At 40.6% G+C, this 24,596-nt stretch overlaps 1 protein-coding gene across 2 annotated transcripts; it reads right to left on the reverse strand.

Annotated features, from left to right (window-relative positions):
• Positions 1-676: 676 nt before the first annotated feature.
• Positions 677-24,596, reverse strand: B3GNT2 (UDP-GlcNAc:betaGal beta-1,3-N-acetylglucosaminyltransferase 2). Of its 2 annotated transcripts, none has more exons than XM_007672046.3 (2): positions 24,459-24,596; positions 677-3,308 (listed from the first exon to the last, which is right to left on the reverse strand). In XM_007672046.3, exon 2 carries the CDS (start codon positions 3,297-3,299, stop codon positions 2,106-2,108), a length of 1,194 nt encoding a protein of 397 aa, XP_007670236.1. In that variant the 5' UTR covers positions 3,300-3,308; positions 24,459-24,596; the 3' UTR covers positions 677-2,105. The 2 variants fall into 2 exon arrangements, with proteins under 2 accessions (XP_007670236.1, XP_007670237.1); XM_007672047.4 differs by lacking the exon at positions 24,459-24,596 and adding an exon at positions 4,467-4,531.

Raw genomic sequence — 24,596 nt, forward strand, 5'->3', positions numbered from 1 at the left:
CATTTTAGGGATGAAATCCTGGTTGCTGATAAGAGTGTGGTTGAAGAAGAGAAGGAGGGAAACAAAAATTTAAGAAAGAACCACCAAGAAATAGTAATCCCTCAACGTGGAGAGTACTCAAGAGTAAAGGCAGAGATTTGCCAGAATTTGCCAATTGGGTTCATCATACATAATATACATTCACATTCCGGTTCCAGTTCAAACATCTACAGGTACCTTAGCTGATCAACCACCTCATTACACTATAAAGTTAGAGAAAAAAGTGTAAAATGCAAAACAATATTTTTACCCATTTCCTTACATATGAAATATTCCTTTATGCTTGCTGAGTTATTTTACTACCAGCAAAAGAAAGGGTTGAAGAGCAGTGTCACATCCCATGAGACTTACAACCTAAATTTACAAATGCCTTCCTTTAGTTACAGGCTTAAAGTGACTTTTAACCAAAGTTCAATCAATTGCATTTCAATTTTGTTAATGACTCAATCCGCATTTTTGGCAGTCACCTCACACAGGTTACCCACTTAGAACTATGGTGGTACGCGACCAGGATCTGGTATATGATCAGGATCTGAGTTTTCTAAATACATGGGAAAAAAAAAACCATGTGTGTTAACTACAAATTATCACAGAAACTTTATAAGATATCACAGAATGCTACATATTACACAAGAAATTAAAAATACACAAATCTTTATTTTCACCCTTTTGTAGGTCTTGTTATAGTCTCGGTTTCATAAGAATTCTTAGCTACAAAATAAGGATAAAATCATATTTTCAAGATAGCATGGTGTTGATATGGTGCATCAGTCAATTTGGCATAATTTTATTAAATCTAGTATACAGAGAAAAACAACTTTTTGAATTCAAAAATAACAGTTAGCTTTATTTAACACATTACATCTTACCACATTTAAAATATCATGCTCTAGTTAAATATTACCTGACAACACTGTATACAAATAAAATGTTACACAAAATATATTTAAGAAATTGTTTTGGTCTTCATTTGAACAATAAATAAAAACACAGGCACTTCTAAATAGACACAGGAAGCAGTCACAATTCAGAATGATCATTTATACACGCAATGTGAAAATGTGGCAAGAAAAGAAGCCTGGAGGTTTCAAAAAACTATTCATTAAACATTCTGCAACTTCAAGTTTTTAACCAAAAGTCCAAAACTACCCTCAAGCCCATCAGTACAGTTTAAAAGTCTGTAGTAGAGATCCAAACTCAAGGTTTATAAGTGATGTGCAATTCCATCTTCAATTACCCATTATCAAAACACTATTTTCCGAGTGCTAAAATAATTGGACATGCTTTTAAAGCTATTTAAATGATCAAGGGATAATTTTAATATCTCACTAAAGTATAAAATTATCCAAGAATCTTTTAGGTATTCCTATTAGCCCAAGTTAAAAAGAAATGGTCTCATTCCCCAGCAATAAGAAAATGCTTTCAGACAGCTTCATTTTGCACGGATTAAATTGAGAAAATAATGCTGGGGAGGCAGGGAAGGCAGAAGTTAAAAATAATTCTTAATAAGTTTTAAGTTTCCTAAAGATGCTTTCTCCAAACTGAATTAAAATAAAACTAATACCATCTCAAGAACAACAACTGTTAGGGAAAATGGCTTTTATTACATTTGCCAAGGTCCTTAAACCCAGGAGATTTTACAGTTTTGAACATTACAGATCACGAAATCACACTAACATTGGAAATTAAGAAACCCTATTTTCCATCACTCAGGTATTAATTTAGCAATGAATTGAGCTGAATGGTTACAACTTTTGAAACCTATTCTTTTTAGACAGGGTGGAAGTTTGGGGGGGGGCGGTTCAAGCAATGGCTATTAGACACTGGAAAGTAAGTCTTCAAGCCACGTCTCCCACAAAGCACTATTACTCTTTTTAAATTCTTCAAGTACCAGGTGGAGGGAGACATAGTAGGGGTGGAGGGACATTGAGATCCCTAAAAATGGTTATCTGGCGAGAAGGATTTCAATGCGTCAGTATAGAAATTACACTTTACAATGGGGGGGGGGGGGCGGGGGCGATGGGAAATATTTAACATACATTCTTATGCACATTTCTAATTTATTTTTAGCAATTTAAATGAGGATCTTGTAGCTGTGACCAAATCTTAATCATTTCCTGGGGCTTTCTGCTATGAACTAACATTAAGTTTGTGTAGGAGCAAATATTATTCCTGTGTTTCTCTTCAATATCAAATGTTTTGAAACCTTTGTGTTTTTCTGGAGCCAGGCCAAGTTTCTGAAGGCACATTCCAGTATAAACATCATCAATAGGATAGAGAAGGACCTGTTCGGATATATTGTTCAGTCTCAGTGCCAGGTGGCCCGAGTAGAGAAACCCACCCCCTCCTGCATAGGGAGGGTAGGGGCCCTCATAAACACTTTCTGGGATGTAGTACTTGAGCTTTTTCTCCCGATGAGGACCAGCATCTTTAATCACATCACCTATAAATAAGTCTTTGGCTTTGTCCTTTGTTAAACTATTCAAGTAATCCAGGATCTGATGAGTATTCACAAAAACATCATCATCCCCTTTAAAAATAAACTGGGCTTCTGGGCAAGACGTACTCACCCACTTCAGAAACAGTACTTCCTTCAGAGTCAGGTTGAAGAAAGTGTCTCTGTAGTTCCAAAGAAGAATGTCTTGGTGGTGTTCACTCTCAAATTTCAACATGTCCGAAAGGTCAGGAAAGTTATCCTCCGGAGGGGTCTGCCCCAGCAAAAAGACCCTCACAACTGTTTGGTTCCCACCATTCGTTTCTTTTCCCCAGGATTCTCGAATAGCTTGTCTTCTATCAAAATGCGGTGTGAGTGACTTAATGGCCAGGAGGAGGAAGGGCTTACGTTTGCACTTGTTCGGTTGATCCACTAGTAATGAATAATTTCGACATCTCAGGTAAAGCAGATAGTCTTTAAATCTGTCTGGCAAGCTTTCAAAATCTTTAATTGCTGAAGTCACGGAAGCGTCAGGCTCACAGGAATTCAGAACACTTGCATTGGAAATCAAATTTTCTTCCACAGTCATATTGGCAAGTAAACTCAAAATCGGGTTGTGCCGCTTATTCAGTTTCTCCTGTTCTTTGTTCCAATACGCCTTGGGAGGTATAGGCTTCCTCCAGAATTTGCCACTGGGCAGTATGACCTCACCTTTTGCATTTTTTTCTTGACTACTACTTTTGGAGACTTCCACAATTAAATAAATAAAGACGTTTACCATCATCAGAATTCCCAGCAATTTTAATCTTCTGCGTCCAACACTCATTTCTCATATCTGTAAAAGAAAAAAAAAACAGAAGCCTTGGGTATTGGGAATGAAAATGTGAAAACTAAACTACATTTTAGAAAAGAATATTTTCTAGTGAACACATTCTGCAGAGAACCATCAACTCAGTCATCATGGGAACTGATTTATCCACTATTCAGGTTGCAGAGCTAAAATAAAAAATCCTTCTCTTTGTACCCAAGCTGGAGACTATTTACTGCTCATTCATACCCTCATTTGATGGGATCAGTGGGTGAAGCTCCAAGCTTTAAATTTTCCTACTTCCTAGCAGCTTTGGAGGTATTGAAGTTACTGTCTAAAGAGAGGGAAAGAGAGACATAAACGCAGAGAATATGCACTTTATTTATCTGTGCTATCCTCCGCAGATAAGACAATAATTTTCCATTATTGTTGTGGTGGCTTCTGCTTCGTTAGGATTTCAAATGGGAAAACGTTGCCTCTTGCAGTGTCTGTAACTACCATTTCCACATTATCGTAATTGCTAAATACTAACAGACGACTAAATTTTAATTACTAAAGGGGAGATTTTAGAAGTTAAAAACAGCATGGTTTCCCTGTTGCTTAATTTTGCTTTTTTTCCATCAAGGCTTCATTTCATCAAGGTCTGGTCAACTCAGTTTGCGTTAAATGGAAACTTCAAATCAAACTCTGAAATACCTAAATAATAAGGAGCATGGCTTGGTGACAAGAGCACAGGTTTGGGAGTCGGAGGACTTTGGGTTCTAATCCCAGCTCCGCCACTTGTCTGCTGTGTGACCCTGGACAGGCCACTTAACTTCTCCGTGCCTCAGTGATCTCAACTGTAAAATGGGGATTAAGACTGTGAACCCCAGGTGGGACAGCCCAGTTACCTTACATCTACCCCAGCACTTAGTGCTTGGCAAATAGTAAATGCTTAATCTATTATTATTATTATTATTATTATTAAAAGAAAATTCCTTACATCTATAAATAAGAGGACCTGAAACAAAAAGGTATGTATGTGAGTTCACTCATTCATTAGTATTCACTCAGCAGTAAGTGCTAGGGACAGTACAATTATCTTACGTTAAAATGTGTGTGGGGGAGGATGAGGGAGAACAAAAGTGGAGAGTCAGTAATTAGAGTTTTGCATGTGCCAAAAATTTGTAGTGTGGCTCCACTTACAGGTTGGGGCAGAATTCCAGAAAGAGCCTGGGGATTTCCATGCATGCACAAATATGGTCACGTATGCACGATGATACGGTGCTATCCCTGCTGGAAGGAGACCAAAATGGGTTTAGACCAGCACCGCCCACATACAGGGATTCCAAATGCTTTGTCAACTGATGGAATGTTGTGACTTTTGGTCTCTGGATGGCCTTGTTGGAGCAGAGAAAAGCCTGAAAACTGTTGCTATGCAAGAATCTCCCCAAACGTTTCTGATCTTCTTGTCATTTTGTTAACTTAACAGTTTTGCTTTGCTATGTTACTGTTTCCCTTTATGCCTTTTAAGCACTCTAACATTATAGTGCTCTGCATCTAGCTGGCTTGCAGGGATTGTCTCTATCTGTTGCCAAATTGAACATTCCAAGTGCTTGGTACAGTGCTCTGCACATAGTAAGTGCTCAATAAATCCTATTGAATGAATAACTATATTATTGTCCTCACAAGAAGGGTAACTGAGGCCTGCTAATTCACTAATACATTAGTGAACCACTACTGTGGACTTTTAAAAAATCACTGTGTTTTGGGTAAACAAGAGGGGCAAATCTTCCTTCCATATCCCATCTTTGCTTTAATAAAAACTTCTTGTTGAACATTACTGCAGTGTTCCTTATGAAATCAAAGGGGACTCTAGACTTTAAAACATGACATTTTTCCTTTATAAATAATGGTCTCTGTTGCAAACATTATGTTCTAAAAATTGGGTTAAGTGCTGGGGTAGACGATCAAACATAGTTCCACATGGGAATCACAGTCTAAGAGGAAAGAATAATTATTTTATCCCCATTTTACAGATAAGGAAATCAAGGCACAGAAAAAGCAGCGTGGCTTAGTGGACAGAGCACGGGCCTGGGAGTCAGAAGGACCTGGGTTCTAATCCCAGATTTGCCACTTGTCTGCTGTGTAACTTTAGGCAAGTCTCTGGATCTCAGTTACCTTATCTGTAGTCCCATATGGAACATGGACCGTGTCCAACCTAATTATCTTGTATGATGATGATGTTGGTATTTGTTAAGCGCTTACTATGTGCAGAGCACTGTTCTAAGCACTGGGATAGACACAGGGGAATCAGGTTGTCCCACGTGGGGCTCACAGTCTTAATCCCCATTTTACAGATGAGGGAACTGAGGCACCGAGAAGTTAAGTGACTTGCCCACAGTCACACAGCTGACAAGTGGCAGAGCTGGGATTCGAACTCATGAGCCCTGACTCCAAAGCCCGTGCTCTTTCCACTGCGCCACGCTGCATCTCCTCTCCGCTGCATCTTGTATCTACCCCTGTGCCCGTTACAGTGCCTGGAACGTAAGTACTTAAAAGATGTCATAAAAAAAATCACTTCACTTCTCTGTGCCTCAGGTTCAACTTTAAAATGGGTATTAAATACCCGTCCTCCCTCCTACTTAGACTTTGAACCCCATGTGGGACAGGGACTTTGGCCGATCTAATTAGCAATTATGGTATTTGTTAAGCTCTTACTATGTGCCAGCCACTGTACTAACCACTGGACTTGTACCTACCCTAACGCTTAGAACAGTGTCTGGCACATAGTAAGTGCTTAGCAAATACCACTTAAAAAGAAACCCCAAAACATCAAACTTCCTAACTGCCTAGTCACACAGCAGGCAAGTGGCAGGGTCAGGTGGTCTGAATCCCAGTTTGGGGTCCTTTCCACTACACCACATTGTCTCCCATTTTCCTTACTTTGGAGAGAAGCACAGTAAATCTGATAAAATTGGGTTTTTCAAAAATTGATTTTAATAAAATAAAATGAGCTTGGATGCAACAGGTTGATGTTGTTTCATTTTTTAACTTAAAGAAAATATTGGCCCTTTGACATACTGCTGAAAAAACTCCTCACTCTTGGCTTCAAAGCTCTCCATCACCTAGCTCCCTCCTACATCACCTTCCTTCTCTCATTCTATAGCCCACCCCATACACTCCGTTCCTCTGCCGCTCACCTCCTCACGGTTTCTCGTTCCCGCCATGTCCCGCCGTCGACCCCTGGCCCACGTCCTACCTCTGGCCTGAAATGCCCTCCCTCCTCACATCTCTCCTCCCCTCTTCAAAGCCCTACTGAGAGCTCACCTCCTCCAGGAGGCCTTCCCAGACTGAGCCCTCCCTTTCCCTCTGCTCCTCCTCCCCTTCCCATTCCCCCTTCCCCTCCCCATAGCACCTGTGCATATTTGTATATATTATTTATGACTCTATTTTGTTAACGATGTGTATATATCTATGATTTTATTTATCTTGATGATATTAACGCCACACAACTTGTTTTGTTTTGTCCTGTTCTGTTTTGTTGTCTGTCTCCCCCATTTAGACTGTGAGCCCGTTGTTGGGCAGGGACTGTGTCTATCTGTTGCCGAATTGTACATTTCAAGCGCTTAGTACAATGCTCTGTACATAGTAAGCGCTCAATAAATACGATTGAATGAATGAATGTTTCAGACTATTTCCTGTCTATAGACTCCTTACTATGCTATCAGTGGCACATCAGTTTGTTTTAATACTGTGACATAGTTTCTAGTACAGTCCCTATTTCAGGCTCGAAAAACTACACAACCAGCTAGCTGTCGGGTTAAAATTCTCTAATGGAATCTGTAAAAACCTCATTCTCGTGCAGAAATCTACAGGGAAGGAGTGCTCCGTGCCTATCCTCAAGGATTTGGCTGATATGGGCTGACGGATTCTCCTGTGGATTAGTTCATGATGCTCCCCCGAAAATGGTAGGATGATATAAGAGAATATGGCAGTGAAAAGCAGGGAAATACAAGCTGTCAGAATAAGAAGGAAAACGATATTAAATTACATGACATCTGAGTTACTTTAATGAACTTGGGGGTGTAGTACTGTTGTGCTGTTAAGTCTTGTTTTGGGGGTTGTCCTTTCAAAACTTAATAAAAACAACAGAATTTCGAATTCAGAAGAGCTGATGGAGAGGAAAAAGCAGTGAATCGTGTAAGTGAATGAAATTCAAATCTGTATCTAAACCTAAGATCTGAAAGCAAATGGATGCTTCATGGCCCGAGGAGCCATGAATTTAGCCAGTCAGTCCCAGGGAAAGCGAGTTTCCTCCCTTCTCTCCCCTTACAGCCTTTGGCCTTGTTCAGTTTGAAGGATTCAGAATGAAGTCCCCAGTCAGGACTTAGATGCTGCAGTTAGCTCAGCTTGTTCAGGGGTCAAGGTGGGTTAAACTTGGCCCCAAATTCAGTCCATCTGGATAATCTGCGAGGCCATAGTTGCAGTGAACTATATGCTTTTTCCTTCAGATAGGATTTGCTCTGTTCAATGCAGACTGCCTCATGCTGCATTTCGCTATTTCCTGCATCACCCAAAGTCAGTATTGTTATTATGACTAGTTTATTAAGTTAGGATTTTTTTGTGTAAAGTGCAAGTAATAACTAAGATTACCAGTACTAACTACTAACAACTTAAAAAATGACCAACTACCACCAGCATCTGTGTATACGCAATTCTTCCACAGCTCGAACTACACATTTTGGATAGAAAGCTGTTAGGTAATTAGGAAATATTCTTCCAACAAAGCACAGCTGTCTGGACGAGAATGTGATATGGGGTCAGAAAAAATGATTGTGCATACGTTCATGTGCCGGTTAAGTCATCAAGCAATAACACTGAGTTCATCAGGAGAAATGAGTGTAGATTTTTAGCTCTGCTTTAGGTTCTAAGTATTTTGAAAGCTCTTTTTAATAAAATAAAGCCTTCTCCCAGTCTATCAAAATGACGGTACTCAGTTGCAAAGTTTCCCTTGGTTTATACACTTCCCCTCTTTGAGGCATTTTGGTCAACTTCATTAAAGCCCCATTCAATTTAGCTTTAGATAGTAACAACTGGTCTATTTTGCATAAGTAATGACAGACTTCTTAGTACAGGGTACATTTTAGTTGAACAGGAAGAAAGTACACTTAATCAATCAATATCACTGAAAATAAAGTACTCTACATAAATTTTAAAACAAAATTTAAAATTTTTATTGGCATATATTTATATTGCTATTTTATCATGTAGCTTGTTTTTAATTTCTTTAAATGTGTATATAGTTTTGGTCAATTTTTTGGATCTTGGAAATGCATTCATTCACTAAAAAATATTTGCTATGGGAAATCATACTTCACTTAGCACTCCCTCGCTCAGTTCTCTATTCTTGATAATGCCAATGATGGTCTTTGTTAAGCTCTTACTACGTGCCAGGCACTGTTCTAAGACCTGGGATAGATATGAGCTAATCTGGTTGGACATAGTCCATGTCTCACATGGGGCTCACAGCAATAATTTGCATTTTACAGATGAGGTAACAGACTCGGAGAAGTTACGTGACTTGCCCAAGATCACACAGCCAACAAGTGGCGAAGCAAGTATTAGAACGCATGTCCTTCTGACTCCCAGGCCCTGGCTACATGCACTAGGCCATGCTACTCTCTTGGAACCATTTAAAAGCACTAACCAAGATTCCAAAACAGAATTTCCTAGAACTATTTATGGAGAAAAATCTTCTTTCGTTGGCACTGATTTCTGCATCAGCCTTCTTCCAGATCTCCACTGCCTCCTGTCTCTTCCCACTTCCATCGATACTTGGCTCTGCTGTCCCCGTCATTTTTCTACAAAACCATTAAGTCCACATTTCCCCACTCCTCAGTGGTGCTCTGCCCTTCCTACCTTACCTCACTGATGTCCTACTACAGCCCAGCCTGCACACTTGGCTCCGCTACCTCCAGTTTGCTCACTATGCCTCAAGCTCATCTATCTTGCTTACCAACACCTTGTCCACATCCTCCCTCTAAACAGGAACCCCCTTCCTCTCCATATTCAATAGGCCACCGCTCTCCCATGTTCAAATAATAAGCTCACAGTCTAAGTAGAGAGAAGAGAGAAGACGAGTACTGAATCCTCATTTTACGGATGAGGAAATTGAGGCATAGAGAAGTTGAGTGACAATAATAATGTTGGTATTTGTTAAGTGCTTACTATGTGCCGAGCACTGTTCTAAGCGCTGGGGTAGACACAGGGGAATCAGGTTGTCCCACGTGGGGCTCACAGTCTTCATCCCCATTTTACAGATGAGGTAACTGAGGCACCGAGAAGTGAAGTGACTTGCCCACAGTCACACAGCTGGCAAGTGGCCGAGCTGGGATTCGAACCCATGACCTCTGACTCCAAAGCCCGGGCTCTTTCCACTGAGCCACGCTGCTTCTCTAATACAATACTAATTATGGTATTTGTTAAGCGCTTTCTACATGTCCAAATACTGTTCTAATCGCTGGGGTAGATACAAGGTGAGCAGGTTGTCCCATTTGGGGCTCACAGTCTTAATCCCCAATTTACAGATGAGGTAACAGGCACAGACAAGTTATCACTTGCCCAAGGTCAAGCAGCAGACAACCGGCGGAGCCAGGATTAGAATCCACATCCTCTGACTCCCAAGCCCATGCTCTTGCCAACAGGCCAGACTTGCCCAAGGTGTCACACACAGCAGCCAAATGGTGGAGCTGGGGTTGGAACCCAAGTCCTTCTGTCTCCCAGACCCGTGCTTTATCCAATTTGCTTCCCAAGGCCTTATTAAAAATGACATTGTCTCCAAGAGGCCTTACTCAATTAAACTCTTTTCCTCGGCTCCTCCTCCCTTCTCCATCACTTGTGTACTTGGATCTGTACCGTTTAAGCACTCACCGGACACTCAGCTCTAAAACACATTTGTGCATTCTGTAATTTATTTTGTCTCCCTCTAGACTGAAAACTCCTTGTGGGTAGGGAATAATACACCACATAGTACATGCTCTGCCCATAGTAAATTATTGATTGATAAGAATGTAAACAGACCATTACAAAATCTGAGGCAGTGCTAAATTTAAATTAAATGGTGACTCCAGGAAGAAGTCAGTCTTGGTGCTCTGTACAAACATGAACAAATATGGTACTAGACAAAGAGATAAAATGCGACAGGGGCTAAGATAAAGGAACTTCTGAAGAAAGGTGGAGCCAGACCAGACCAGAGGGGACAGGCAGATTAAAACAAAGTAGGTAATTGATGATTGTTGGTATCCCCAATCCTAAACTGCATGCCAGATCTTAACATATTTCACCCTCCACTAGGCAGATTAAAACAAAAATAGGTAGCTCATTCTTTCAATTGCATTTATTGAATGCTTACTGTGTGCAGAGCACTGTACTAAGCGTTTGGGAGAGTACAATATAACAATAAATAGACACATTCCCTGCCCACAACAAACTTAGGGAGGGGGACAGACATGACTGTTGGTAACCCCAATCCCAAATTGCAAGCCAGATCATAACCCACTTCCCTCTTCACTACGTCTGACCGAACACAATAGAGGTCTGGTAAGAACCTCATGCTGATTTCTACAGAAAAGTAAAATACAGGTTCTGATCAACAGATACTGACACTAAAACCATAGGGCTGATGCTGATTTTAGTTGATTTACTTTCCCCATGAAAATTAAGTACTGCCTGCCCAGGTACACATTTCGATTATTCTGAATTAGTTCTAAAAAGATAGAACCTATTTTAAAAGGTACAGAAAATACACAGAAAAAAATTTAGATAGAAAAATAGAGGCTCCCACTGTGTGGCAGGAGAAATGTTTAGAAAAAAGATTGACAGAGACACTTCATTTACTTACAACTTCTTTTTTGTGAAGATTACAAAACAACTAATAAATGGTAAAAGTTTTGGTTTGGAAGACCATAGAAAACCTCCTTAATTCTGACATCTGTTGACTCTTCATTATTTCCACCTGATTAAATGCACAACAGTAGTAAGCCCACTGGAGTAGCAAGACAAGCTAAAGCCTTTCCCAACCCACTTTCCTGATGGCATGATTGATTTATCAACTCCAATTTACTATAATCCAATACCCCATTTAGTTCTCCGTCATCAATCTTTTGACCCACCTCCCAGTTTGAAGCTCAGGTTTCATTCATTCATTCATTCATTCATTCATTCAATATTATTTATTGAGCGTTTACTATGTGCAGAGCACTGTACTAAGCGCTTGGGATGAACAAGTCGGCAACAGATAGAGACAGTCCCTGCCGTTTGACGGGCTTACGGTCTAATCGGGGGAGACGGACAGACAAGAACAATGGCAATAAATAGAGTCAAGGGGAAGAACATCTCGTAAAAACAATGGCAACTAAATAGAATCGAGGCGATGTACAATTCATTAACAAAATAAATAGGGTAACGAAAATATATACAGTTGAGCGGACGAGTACAGTGCCGTGGGGATGGGGAGAGGTGGAGGAGCAGAGGGAAAAGGGGAAAAAGAGGGTTTAGCTGCGGAGAGGTAAAGGGGGGATGGCAGAGGGAGTAGAGGGAGAAGAGGAGCTCAGTCTGGGAACACCTCTTGGAGGAGGTGAGTTTTAAGTAGGGTTTTGAAGAGGGAGAGAGAATCAGTTTGGCAGAGGTGAGGAGGGAGGGCGTTCCGGGACCGCAGGAGGACGTGACCCAGGGGTCGACGGCGGGATAGGCGAGACCGAGGGACGGGGAGGAGGTGGGCGGCAGAGGAGCGGAGCGTGCGGGGTGGGTGGTAGAAAGAGAGAAGGGAGGAGAGGTAAGAAGGGGCAAGGTGATGGAGAGCCTTGAAGCCTAGAGTGAGGAGTTTTTGTTTGGAGCAGAGGTTGATAGGCAACCACTGGAGTTGTTTAAGAAGGGGAGTGACATGCCCAGGTTTCCATTTGTCCGTACAAGACTGTCAGATCCTCGTGGGCAGAAATCGTGTCTACCAACTCTGTTATACTCTACTATCACAAGCGTTTAGTTCAGTGCTCAGCACACAATATGTGCTCAATAAATACCAAGGACTGAGTGATTGATATATGTTCAGCTACACAGATTTTGTCTCAAACTTTACACTTCTTAAAGTACTATCATGACTGCCTAACTAGTTTTAAACATCGACTTACTTACGTTGAATTTTTCAATGCTGGGGAAACAATTACAAGTAATGGTAAATTGTTATCTTTTGGTTGGTCAATTAATGATCTGACTTTTTTATTATAAGTAAAACATTGTAAGTATTTATAAGTAAAAATATTCTGTCTTTTTATAGTAAAGATACCGTTCTATTCCTGTTGAAATGATGAAAGGACCAGTATTACACCCAAATCCATACATTAGAAAAAGAACAACGTAAAGGAGATATATGATTTTAAACCTAATTATCATAAAATGATTTAAGCAATCACCATCATCAAGAATTTCTGGGCATGTGAACTGAACACTGTACCAAGTACATGGGAAATAGAAAAAAAATAAAATAAAAAAAAAGTAGTAAATATAATTTTAGTGATAGAGACAAGGGATGAACTGTAGAATGTAAGCTCACTGTGGGTAGGGAGTGTGTCTGCTATAGTGTTACACTATACTCTCCCAAGTGCTTAGTACAGTACTCTGTACACAGTAAGTGCTCAATAAATGCAACTAACTATAGGTAACGGAGTAGATATAGAAATAAAGACAAGTTATTACCCTCTTACTGCTTGCTAAGTGCTGTAATAGATCCATGGTTGTGAGTTTCGATATAGTCCCTGCCCCTCACAGGGCACACTATATTATCTTCATTTTGCAGAGTCCCAAAGAGGTTAAGTAATTTGTCTGAGATCACACAGTAAGCCAGTTGTAGAGTTGGTACTCAAACAGGGTTTTCCTAACATCTTTTCCATTAGGTTACACAATGCCTCAAATGAATGAGGACTCAGGTGGCTGATGGGATGGAATGACTGTGAAATTGGGACAGTTCACCTATAGCTTTATCCTATATGTGAGGCATTACAGAGAACCCACATCTTTTAAATTATAATTTATTTACTCAAATTAATGTCTGTACTCCCCTCTAGACTGGCAGCTCATTATGGGCAGGGAGTGTGCCTCCTAATTCACTCCCAAGTGTTTAGTACAATGCTCTGTACATAGTAAACCCTCAATACATACGATTGATCTTTTCCCATGTTTTGTGTTAATTTTTCAATAAGAGAAATACACCTATTTCAGTTTATTTATTACACCAATTAGGTCATAACTTAGAAGGATTAAGTCATAATCCTAAATTCTTTATACACAACCACATAAATTGGAGGCCATTATCAAACCATATTCATAAACTAGTTAACATTTTATCTTTTGTAAATCTGGTTCCCTGATCTTTACCACAGGATATTTCTTTGCAGCCACAGCCCTATGAAGAAGCATCCTGTTTTCCCCCACAACCAGTCCACCACCTAGCACTGCACTGACTGGCTAAAGGCATTATTAACGCTTCAGTCAGGGAATCATGCCAAGAACACGCCCCAGAGACTAGGAATGCGGGATCTTTACATGTCCCCAGTAAATGCTGTCACACTTTGCAGTAGACAGAGGAGCCAGTGAAATTTGCCTGAGACTCTGTGTGTCCAGATTGAAAGCCTGCTTATGTAGGTGCTCAAATGAAGTCTGATCAACATTAGTAATCTGTCCCTGAGGATTCCACTATTTCTCTCCTTGCTCCTTCTCTCTCTCTGCACTTCCCAGCTCTTTCAGATTCAGTCTTTGGTGTTCAACTCAAGAATGTTTTAACTGTTTTCTTACTCTTCCCTTCTTTTGCCAGAGTTAAAACCTGAATAAGGAAATATTAAACCCGAGATGCCTGGAGCCCAATTCTAGTTAATCTTCAGTGGTAAATCAAGCACTTTAAGCATTAACCTTTTCAGATGCTAGGAGACAGTGCATTCAGCAGCCTAAGCAATGTTTTAATGGACTCCTAATGCCCTGCAAAGTTAAAGCCCCTCCCCTGAGGAGGGCATTGGAGTCTCCTGTGAAAAGATGGACATGCCTCAACCCCGTCACAAAGATTTGGGTTCAGAGAAATTGCGAGAAGGAATGGTTGTAATCCTAGTGATTTGCGTAATACCATTTGCATGCTCTTGTCCCTGACGGGTATATTCCCCCTGGGACAGTGAGTGAACAAGGGCAGCACACGGGAAAATGCACCCAGTGACCTTTATGTACAAAACCTATTTTTGGCCAAAGTTACATCACAATAGCGATGCTTTGCCGTAGGAGGAGCTGCTGTGGTCTTCACCGTAGTCAGCCATTTTCAGGATTCCTACTGAACCTGCCACATCAGAAGCTGAGGCAGTATAGGATAGGACAGGATAACTGCTTGGATTATCATGGTAGCAGTTTGAATGGAGAGGAAGAGGTGGATTCCAGAAATGTGAAACCGACAGGATTGAATGTGCAAATTGAATGAGAGCTGAATCAAGTATAATGCCAAGATTATGGGCTTGAGAGACAGGAGGGTGGTGGTGCTGTCTACAGTGATGGGAAAGTCAGGGGTAAGAAGGGTTCTGGGTGGGATGAGGGGTTCTGTTTTGGACACTAAGTTGGAAGTGCCAACATGACATCCAAAGAGAGATAATAATAAAAATAACTATGGTATTCATTAAGAGTCTAGTATGTGCCAAGCACTGTTCTAAGCACTGGGGTAGATACAAGGAAATCAGGTGGTCTCACGTGGGGCTTATAGTCTTAATCCCCTTTCTACAGATGAACTGAGTTGCAGAGAAGTTAAGTGGCTTGCCTAAGTGCACAAAGCAGACAAGTAGTGGAGCTGGGATTAGAACTCACATCCTCTGACTCCCAAGCCCGTGCTCTTTCCACGAAGCCACGCTGTTTCAAGAGATGTCTTGAAGGCAGGAGAAAATATGAGACTGCAGAAAAGGAGAGGTAAGGGCTGGAGATGTACAGTTGGGAATCATTTGCATAGAGAGGGTAGAAGAAGCTGTGGGAGTGAATAAGTTCTCCAAGGGAGTGGGTGTAGACAGGGAATAGAGGGGGACCCAGAACTGAGTCTTGAGGGATTCCTACAGAGCCAGAGTAGTAAATACTGGGCACACGCAGGGCTCACACTCTTAATTACAGCCTCCATTTTACACATGAAGAAACTAAAGTATAAAACTCACTTGTCCAAGGTCAAACAAGAGGACAGTGGCAGAGTGGAGCTGATTTTAGAACCCAGGTCCTCCCACGCTGTTTAGAGTACGCTACACTTCTGCCTTTAAAAATAAAGAACAGATTTAAAAAGAAATCAATCAACTATTGTCAGATTACAATGAATGTGCCTCTGTGACAATAGCTAATTTTCAAGTAGGAGACGTCCCACTAACTACAGCAATAGCTTTCTAGTGCATTTATGAATTTTTCCTCAAACTGAATTAACCGAAAACAGGGAAATGTAAACTGTGGAAAAAAACTAATGCTACTGGAATTTTAAGATGGGCCAAATACTAAGAATTTTAATAAAACCTGAAAATAAAATGCTGAGCAAAGATACATTATTTACAAGGATACACTGTTAGGAACACGAACTGCCAGTAGGTATTATTATTTTTGTTTCAGAGTTTAGGACCCAGTCTTCTTTCACTCAGATAACAAGGCTAACTTTGCAACCCTTCCGAAGTATTTTAGTGTACTGACTCACTTATCAGGCTCTATGACAATTGTGCTCTTAGAAGAGGGTCCCAGAACCCTCCAGAAGATTTCAAACAATGGCACCCAAGACCACAGAGTCTACTTAAGAGGGTCCAGTGTTTCATCACAAATGACCTGGCAGGCTGACTGCAGCCTGCAAATCCAAGATCAGTACACTGTGTGTGACAAAAAAAATTATATATAACATTTAGGATACCATCATCATCACTCTGGGTGAGACTTGCAAAAAAAATCTTTCCCCTGATTTGTAGTAAGCATCCAATTTCAGCAGCAGCATTAAAAAAACCTTAAAAAACTGCATTAAATATTCAAATAAATACATCAATTCTTTGTTGGGTTATTTATTTCAATAATTCAATTAACTGCTTTGGACCATCTCAATTTATTGAATGGTGGTACAGAGGTTTCACGTTGCTGATAGTCTAGGGAGCTGCCAGAAAGTGAACAAACTTGGTGACTGAACCCTTTTCATCCTTCTAAAGTAACCTTGAGGCAATAAAGAACATCTAAATATAGCTACAATATTTCTGAATTGGTTGGCCTTGGGAGACATTCCAGTGACCAGGGCTATCAATTTTGGAGCTATCCACTCGAGTACTGAATGTGTCTTAGCTATTCTACATAAAAAACATATGCTACTTCTCCAAAGAACTACACATGTTCAGGGGGAAAAAAAATGGTTGAACTCTCCAAGTGGGAGGAGATGGCAGAATGGGCCTGGGACCAGGGAGAAGAAAAAAGAAACAAAGAAGAGGACCCTCCTGGACTCCCAGGCCCATGCTCTATCTAGTATGCCAGACTGTGGAAGGGGTACAAATAAAGACACTGAATATTTTAAATACACCCCACTACCTAAAGCATCATTTCCAAGGCATTCTGACCATATCTGATGAAACTACAAGTTCCTTTTACAAATGCTATTATATTTTACTCTCTCGAATGCTTAGTACAGTGCTTGGCACACAGTAACTGCCCAATAAATATCACTGACTGATATGAGAACTGGTGCCACACCTTACCTCTGAGTGGGGAGCTCAAAAAATACTATTACTACATCCAGGTCACCCCTGTCTCAGACATTCCTGAAGATAGTTTTTTTTTAAATTATTATTTTTCCCTCTACCCATATCTGTCACCCGCTGAGACACAGCATCAATGTCACCCACAGTAATCCACTCAGAGACATCTTCACTTGGACACTTTCTTCTCCTGGACAGATCCTCTCAGCGCTTAGAACAGTGCTTGGCACATAGTAAGCGCTTAACAAATACCATCATCTTTATTACTTTCCCCTAGATATCACCCTGGGGTGAAGTAAACTCAAAATCTCAATCCACCCGATCATCACCTTCCAGGGTCTCCTCTTGACCCCAAAGAGTCCCCATTGACTCTTCTTTGCATTTAGTTGAATTGCAATGGTTTTTTTGTACTTCAGAAAAAATGTGTATTTGTTCAACTATGCCACATTTACATCAGTGTTTTGTTTGAAAATGCACCAGTAAAGGGAAAACTTTTTCTAAAAGTAAGTATTGCCTTGAATATTATGTCGGGGAGCGGGTGACATCTTAGCAATAATCTCCTTTGGTCATTTGACAAGAAAAATCTGTGCTGCCAAAATAAAGAGAACATGCTCTTCGTTTAATATACATGTGTACTTTTAAATAGCTTAGTTCCAAAACCTGACCTATTTTGCTCAGAAAGTTAAATTACAATTATGTCTATGTTCTTTAAATATCCCAAATTCTTCAAAGTGCTTTGCCAAGAAGCAAAGTTTTGAAAGAGTCATTATATTTTGCTCATACAGTCCTTTGTTGGCTTGGATACTACAATTAAATACCTACGGCATGGTGACATCAACAACTCAGGTGCACAGTGAACAAACAAAAACAGACATGTTAATTTCAAGAATAATCAGAACTCAAAGAAAGTTTCCAAAATGAAAAAAGATAGCTGAGGAAAAAAAAAAGCTCAATATAAATATGACTGTGACGAGCAGAGCAGATGCTGTAAAATGGGAAAAATGAAGGAACATTAAAATATGCTTAATAATGGAGGTATTTGTTAAATGCTTACTCTGTGCCAGGCACTGTTGTAGGCCCTGGGGTAGATACAAGCAAAGAGGGTCGGACCCACTCCTGTCCTGTGTGGGGCTCACAATCTTAATCCCCTTTTACAGATGAGGTAACTGAGGCACAGAAAAGTGAAGTGACTTGTCCAAGGCCACACAGCAGAGAAGTGGCAGAGGCAGAATTAGAACCCATGACCTTCTGACTCCCAGGCCCATGCTCTACCCAGTATGCCAGGCTGTGGAAGGGGTACAAATAAAGACACTGAATATTTTAAAGACTCTTAAAGTTCCTTTAAATCAAGACAAATTTGAATTCTAAGCTTTTTTAAATTGAACTGGCCAATTAATTACTTCTGCTATATGACAAAATTTAAGATAAGGGCATGCGTCCATTTCATATTCTATAGTGATGCCACAATTTCTAACCACTGTTAAGAACAACTAAAAACAGCCATACAATTTCTTATTTTAATAAATAGAAAGTAATTTATGAAAATGATTCCAAATGTGTTATTGCTTATAATTTTTAAGATTCGTAAAGCTAACTTGTAATCTCCTGAATACTAGAAATATTGGAAAGAAGCTTACCATAAAGAAACTAGAACTTCCTTCCTTAGTCCCCATTTTACAGATGAGGGAAATGAGGCAGAGAAGTAAAACGACCTGCCCACGGTACAAAGCAGGCAAGCAGAAGAACCAGGATTACAAACCAGGTAGACTCCCAGTTCTGTGCTTGATCCAATTAGGCCATGCTACTTATAGTCAATGTTTTAACACCTTTAGAGTTTCCTTTGGGGAAAAAAAGTTGCACTAGTGATTCTACAAGCTTCCTTACACTATAGAGAACTTGCAGAGTCAGATTTCAAACCAATTTTGAAAATTACACTCACACTTTTTTTGTTTGCTATTTACTGGTATTTGTCAAGTGCTCAGTATATGTTCCAGCACTCTTCTAGGTCCTGGGGTAGATAGAAGGTAATCAGGTCGGACACAGTTCCCATCCCACATGGGGTTCAACAGTTTATGTACTGAATCCCCATTCTGCATTTAAGGAAACTGAGGCACAGAGAAGTTAAGTGACTTGCCCAAGGTCACATAACAGGCAAGCAGCAGAGCCGGATTTAGAACTCAGGTCCTCTGACTCCTAGGCCCATACTCCTTCCACTAGGCCACGCTGCTCCTCCAAGAACATACACTGCAATAACATAGAGAAGCTACACAAAAGGCAACTGTGCTTCTTATTATACTGGTTATTAAGATGATAGTCCCATAATACAATCCTCTGGGCAATGGAAATTTTTTCCTTACAAGCATATTAGAAAAAACAGATGCAGGAGAATGCAAGTTAGCACAGTTTAACAAAATGACTAATAAGGAACTGAGAAAGAAATCTACTTAGTCTGGTTAGGCTTGCATAATTATATGAAGCATCTTAATTTGCAAAAAAAATACAATAAAAATGCACATTTTGGAATGACATCAAGATAACACTTTCACCAGAACAATATGTAAATATGTCATGCTTACTGGGATAGGTGTTGATTAATCCCAGGTGACGGGCAGAACTTCATGCTGAATACAGATATACAACTCTTAAGAATATTCTGTGAACTAAAGCAATTGTGCTTTAGTAGCTAAAGCAATACCAGAAACAGCAAAAAAAAAACAAACCCTAATGACCCAAAATATACCAATGAGCATATGGCCAATCCTTTTCAGTAAGCAGTGAAATTATTTCATCATTTCTCTCACTCCTTTCAAAATATACATAATTGCTTCTCCAGAGACCTAAATTTGTTCATCCTACAATCTGTAGACATGTTCACTGTTGTCCCACTAAATGTTGCCCCCCATAAATCCTAAATTTAAGTTCTCTCAATTCCTTAGGGTTCTCATTTTTTTTTTTTAACTCAGTTATCAGTTCTTGGTGACAGTAAGAAATCTTCAAGTTCCTAATGCTTTCGAATGTCACCTTTTCCAGTTGCTTCCATGTCTTGTGAAGATCAAAAACAACTGTTTTCTAATATGTAATCATTTGAAATGACAAGATAATCAAAATAACATTTCACAGTTATATATCATATCCACCACCTGGGATTATTTACAGGTTCTTAGGTAAGTAGAGTAATTAAACAAAATGACCATAGCAACAGCACACTGTTGTCTCCTTTCCTCTTCTCCCACACCCTTCTGCATCAGACTCGCTCCTTGGGTTCTTCCCTGTTCCCAGCCCCACAACACTTATGCATATCTATACATTTATTTGTATTGATGTTATCTCCCCCTCCTAGACAGTAAACTGGTTGTGGACAGGTAATGTGTCTGTTTATTGTTGTACTGTACTCTCCCAAGCGTTTAGCAGTGTTCTGCACACAGCAAGCGCTCAATACAATTGAACACTGTACTTTCATAGGTCATGGGTTCCAATCCTGACTCCACCACTTGTCTGCTGTGTGATCTTGGGTGAGTCACTTCGCTTCTCTGGGCCCAAATTACCTCTCTATAAAATGGGGATTGAGACTGTAAGCCCCATGTAGGGCAGGGACTGTGTACAACCCTATTTACTTGTATCCACCCCAGTGGTTAGGATACTGCCTGGCACATGGTAAGTGCTCAAGATATACCACAAGTTTTTAATTATTACTAATAGGGTTATAGCTACAGAATTCTCTTGACTGCAAAAATCGGAGCCTAATTCTTCCACTGCCTAAAGCAACACTCTTTAAGGTAAGCACTTCGAGAAAAACACTGATTCTTTCTAACCTTAGATTGATGCAATACTAAGAACCTGCTCATATGAACAAGAGTCCTACTAGTTACTAGGGAGTCACTTCAGACATTGGGAGAATTAGGTTCCAAATTAGCATTTATGCAGCCAAAAAGTGATTTTACAAGTTGCACTGTAACAACCTTAATGAAGTTAAAGACCTATGATGTCCATTGAGCTCAAGAAGAAAGATGCAAAAAGAGAAAAAAAAATTGTCAGAGTTTCAGGATAAGAAATTTTTCTGATTCACAGCCTTCAAATCTTTTAGCATAAAGGTGAAAATCCCTAGACTGTTTTCCAAAATAGGTAGAGTCTAGGTGGGAAAATGAAGGGTTAAATTACGAGTTGAGAAATATTGAACTTTTACCTTGTCTTTCTACCTATGTTTGTTGAAAATGGCCATGCAATTAACTGCATACTTTTCTGTTCAGCGGTTTCCACCAACCAAGCAACATGCATTTAAATTTAAACGCTGTTGTGAATCTGTGATACCCTGGTTCAGCATTCACAAGAAACATATGCCTTCAAATACAATGGGAGTGAAAACACACACACACACACACACAAATTAAATCTGAATCTCCTATACTCATCACTGAATATGTGGTATATAATTATATACATTTCAATTTAAAGGATTTTGAATTTGAAAATATTCAAATAATGTTGAAAAACATTTTCAAATAGACAGCTGGTGAAAACTAGAGGAAAATGACGGTATGAAAAATGCATGAATGGAACTAAAGTTTATAAAACTAGCACTTCCTATAATTTAGACGTATGAGAATTTTTGGCAGTAGACACTTTCTCAATACCAGGCTTTGGATTTCAAAATATGCTTAAAAACGAGTAAGCAAAAGAGCCAGTCACATAGCACAAATTAAAATTTAATAACCTACAAATAATCTATAACCATAGCTGTCAAATTTACTGGTAATATAGTATTAGCTGTTATATCAAATGTGCAGATACACATTCAGACTAATCAAAAAGTTAATTTTTTTTGTCTTCTGGAAGCTTTCCAAACACTAATTTGCATGAAATCCAGCTGCCAAGGAAAAAAGAAAAAACAATTTTAAAAGGATTTTAAGGAGCAATGCTGAAGGCCTTTCTATTGCACAAAGACGACCCAGGGGGCCAAGAAGCAGTGCGTAAAAATCTAAAACAGCAGGCACGAAGTTGTGTTGTTTAGAAACATCTAGCCTGACTGCTTATGGCTAAAAACTATTTGCTTACCAAGCTCCAATACAGTTTAAGCAATTTGAGGTGGGCATACATTCAGGACCTCACATATTGCATGTTATTAATTTCAAGGCCTCTATTTAAAAAGAGTACGGGACGGATCAAGTACAAAGAATGAACTATTTCTCCTTTAGGATGGAACTACCAGATTAGTGCCTTGATTATTAGTATGGGCAGGAGGAATGTTCACATGATCATGCGGCGCTTTTCTTGAACCTCTTTGTGGGATTCAACTACCACACCTGGCAGTTTATGTTCCAGTCCTATTAATGTAATGATTAAATACCGTATACCAAATTGTTAGAAGTTCCTATGTAGACACAGAAAAGTTTTACAAATGGGGTCTGTTAACTGCAAATTATATCGAAATGTCAAGGGAGAAAGGTTTAAATGATTACCCTCGTTTATTAAAAAAAATAACGTAGTATGACTGGTATCAGATGAGGCCACCTATATTTTTTTTCCTTTGGATGTAATGCTTTTCCTATAATGCTCTCCAAAATTATACGACACAAAGGATAAAATCATGGCTTTAGATCCAAATTCTCAACTCTCCTATCCAACTTCAACAACGGCTTGGGGCTAGTCATAGTCACTTAAGCTGTCTCCCTCCGATTCGACCTTTCATTCATCTTCGACCTTTCATTCATCGGGGATGCCACAGATGTCTTGCAATGCCTTACATTTAAAGATCCTAAAGACTGAGAAAGATATAAGCGTGTATTATTTCTAGAATAATCTGGAAGATGTTGGTATTTTCTATGTCACATAAATGTTTTCATCTCACTAAGTAACAAACAGCTTTAGAAATCTCTCAATTCACTGGCTCTGCGATGTGTTTTTGCATTTCATGATTCGGTGTTCTTGCTATTTTCCGTATGCCTGAGACTGACCTTTTTTTTTTTTAAACTCAGCTTTAAACAGTCTCTACAGTAACCCACGAGAACCTCAATCCCCATCACTCAGCCTTAACAGACTGGTTAATGATTCAACTTCAGCTGCATGGAATATTTTTCTAGAGGTCAACCTGAAGGGTTCTTTTAAATAAGTTTATCCAAAATAAACCTCCGGGGTGAAGAGGTGTGGGGGTGTTGGGGAGGGAAATGCTGGTCCTGCTCTCTAGCTGATGAAACACCCCACCTCCCCCTTCTTGTAAGAGAGAATACAGTCTCTGGCTGGGAAGGCAGGGGCAGGTGAAAGAGGGGGAGGAGGCCTCGGACGAAAAGGATTTGAGGGATGAGGGTGCTGAACCATCTCCAGACGCTTGCTTTTCGTCTCTAAAGGCAGCAGATTCATGCTTCCCCATGCGGTGGTTTAAAATCGAATGGGGCAAGGGCAGAAAAGTTAAGGGGCTCCTCGCTAATGCCGGGGCAATTGGGGATGGGGGGACGGGGAGGGCGAGGGAGGGAGGGGACATAAGAGGAGAAAAAGAAGAGGAGAAAAAGAAAAAGAAGGGGAGGAGAAAGGGGGCAGGGAAGGAGAAAGGGGGCAGGGAAGGAGAGGGGACAAAGAAAGGGGGGAAGGGGCAGGGAGGGGCAAAGAAAGTAGGGGAAGAGGGATGGGTGTTATATATTATTTATTGCGATTAAATTGTCTTGTTTTTGTCCGTCCGTCTCTCCCGATTAGATTGTAAGCCCGTCGATGGGCAGGGATGGTCTCTATCTGTGGCCGAATTGTCCATTCCAAGCGCTTAGTACAGTGCTCTGCACATAGTAAGCGTTCAATAAATACTACCGAATGAATATTATTACCCTATTTATTCTGTTAATGAGGTGTATAGCTCCTTGATTCTATTTATCTTGATGATGTTGTCTTGTTTCTGTTTTGTTTTCCTGTCTCCCCCGTTTAGACTGCGAGCCCGTCGCTGGGTAGGGATGGTCTCTGTGGGCCAATTGTCCTTTCCAAGCGTTTAGTCCAGTGCTCTGCACCGAGTGAGCGCTCAGTCCATCCTACTGCATGAATGAATGAATGGCTGGGAAGGCGGAGAGAGGGGAAGGGAGCAAGAAACTCGAGGGGGCGGGACAGGGACCTGCTGGGTTCCCCTCCCCGCAAAAAAAGCGATGGAAGAAAGGTCAGTTTCATTTTTCCAATCCGCCCCCTCCGGAAGGGGGGCAGAGGCTGCGGAGGATGGGGGGGCGAGGCGGGAGCAAACTCCGCCGCCCACGGGGAGGAGAAAGAGGAAGGAGAGGGGGCTGAGGGAGAAACTGCGGAAGGGGTGTGAGGGGGTCCGGTCCTTGAGGAGAGAGGGGCGGCCGCCGTCGATCATTCATTCCATAGTATGTATGGAGCGCTTACTATGGGCAGAGCACTAGACTAAGCGCTTGGAATGTAGAAATCGGTAAGAGAGAGAGAGAGACGGTGCGGGTACCTTGTCCGGGAGCCGCCGCTGGTCAGACGGGGGCGGGGAGAGCGATGGGGGCCGCATCCACCGTCCTGCTCGCAGCCGCCTCAGCCCCGGGCGCAGGCAGCAACAGCCACGCCGCCCGCCCTCCGCCTTCTCCCCCCC

Source organism: Ornithorhynchus anatinus, chromosome 9 (assembly GCF_004115215.2).
Source record: "Ornithorhynchus anatinus isolate Pmale09 chromosome 9, mOrnAna1.pri.v4, whole genome shotgun sequence".
Classification (NCBI taxonomy): Eukaryota; Metazoa; Chordata; class Mammalia; order Monotremata; family Ornithorhynchidae; genus Ornithorhynchus; species Ornithorhynchus anatinus.

What these genes read in the sequence shown, in the direction of transcription:
- B3GNT2 (XM_007672046.3), bottom strand. Translation starts at nt 3,299, where the DNA reads ATGAGTGTTGGACGCAGAAGATTAAAATTGCTGGGAATTCTGATGATG.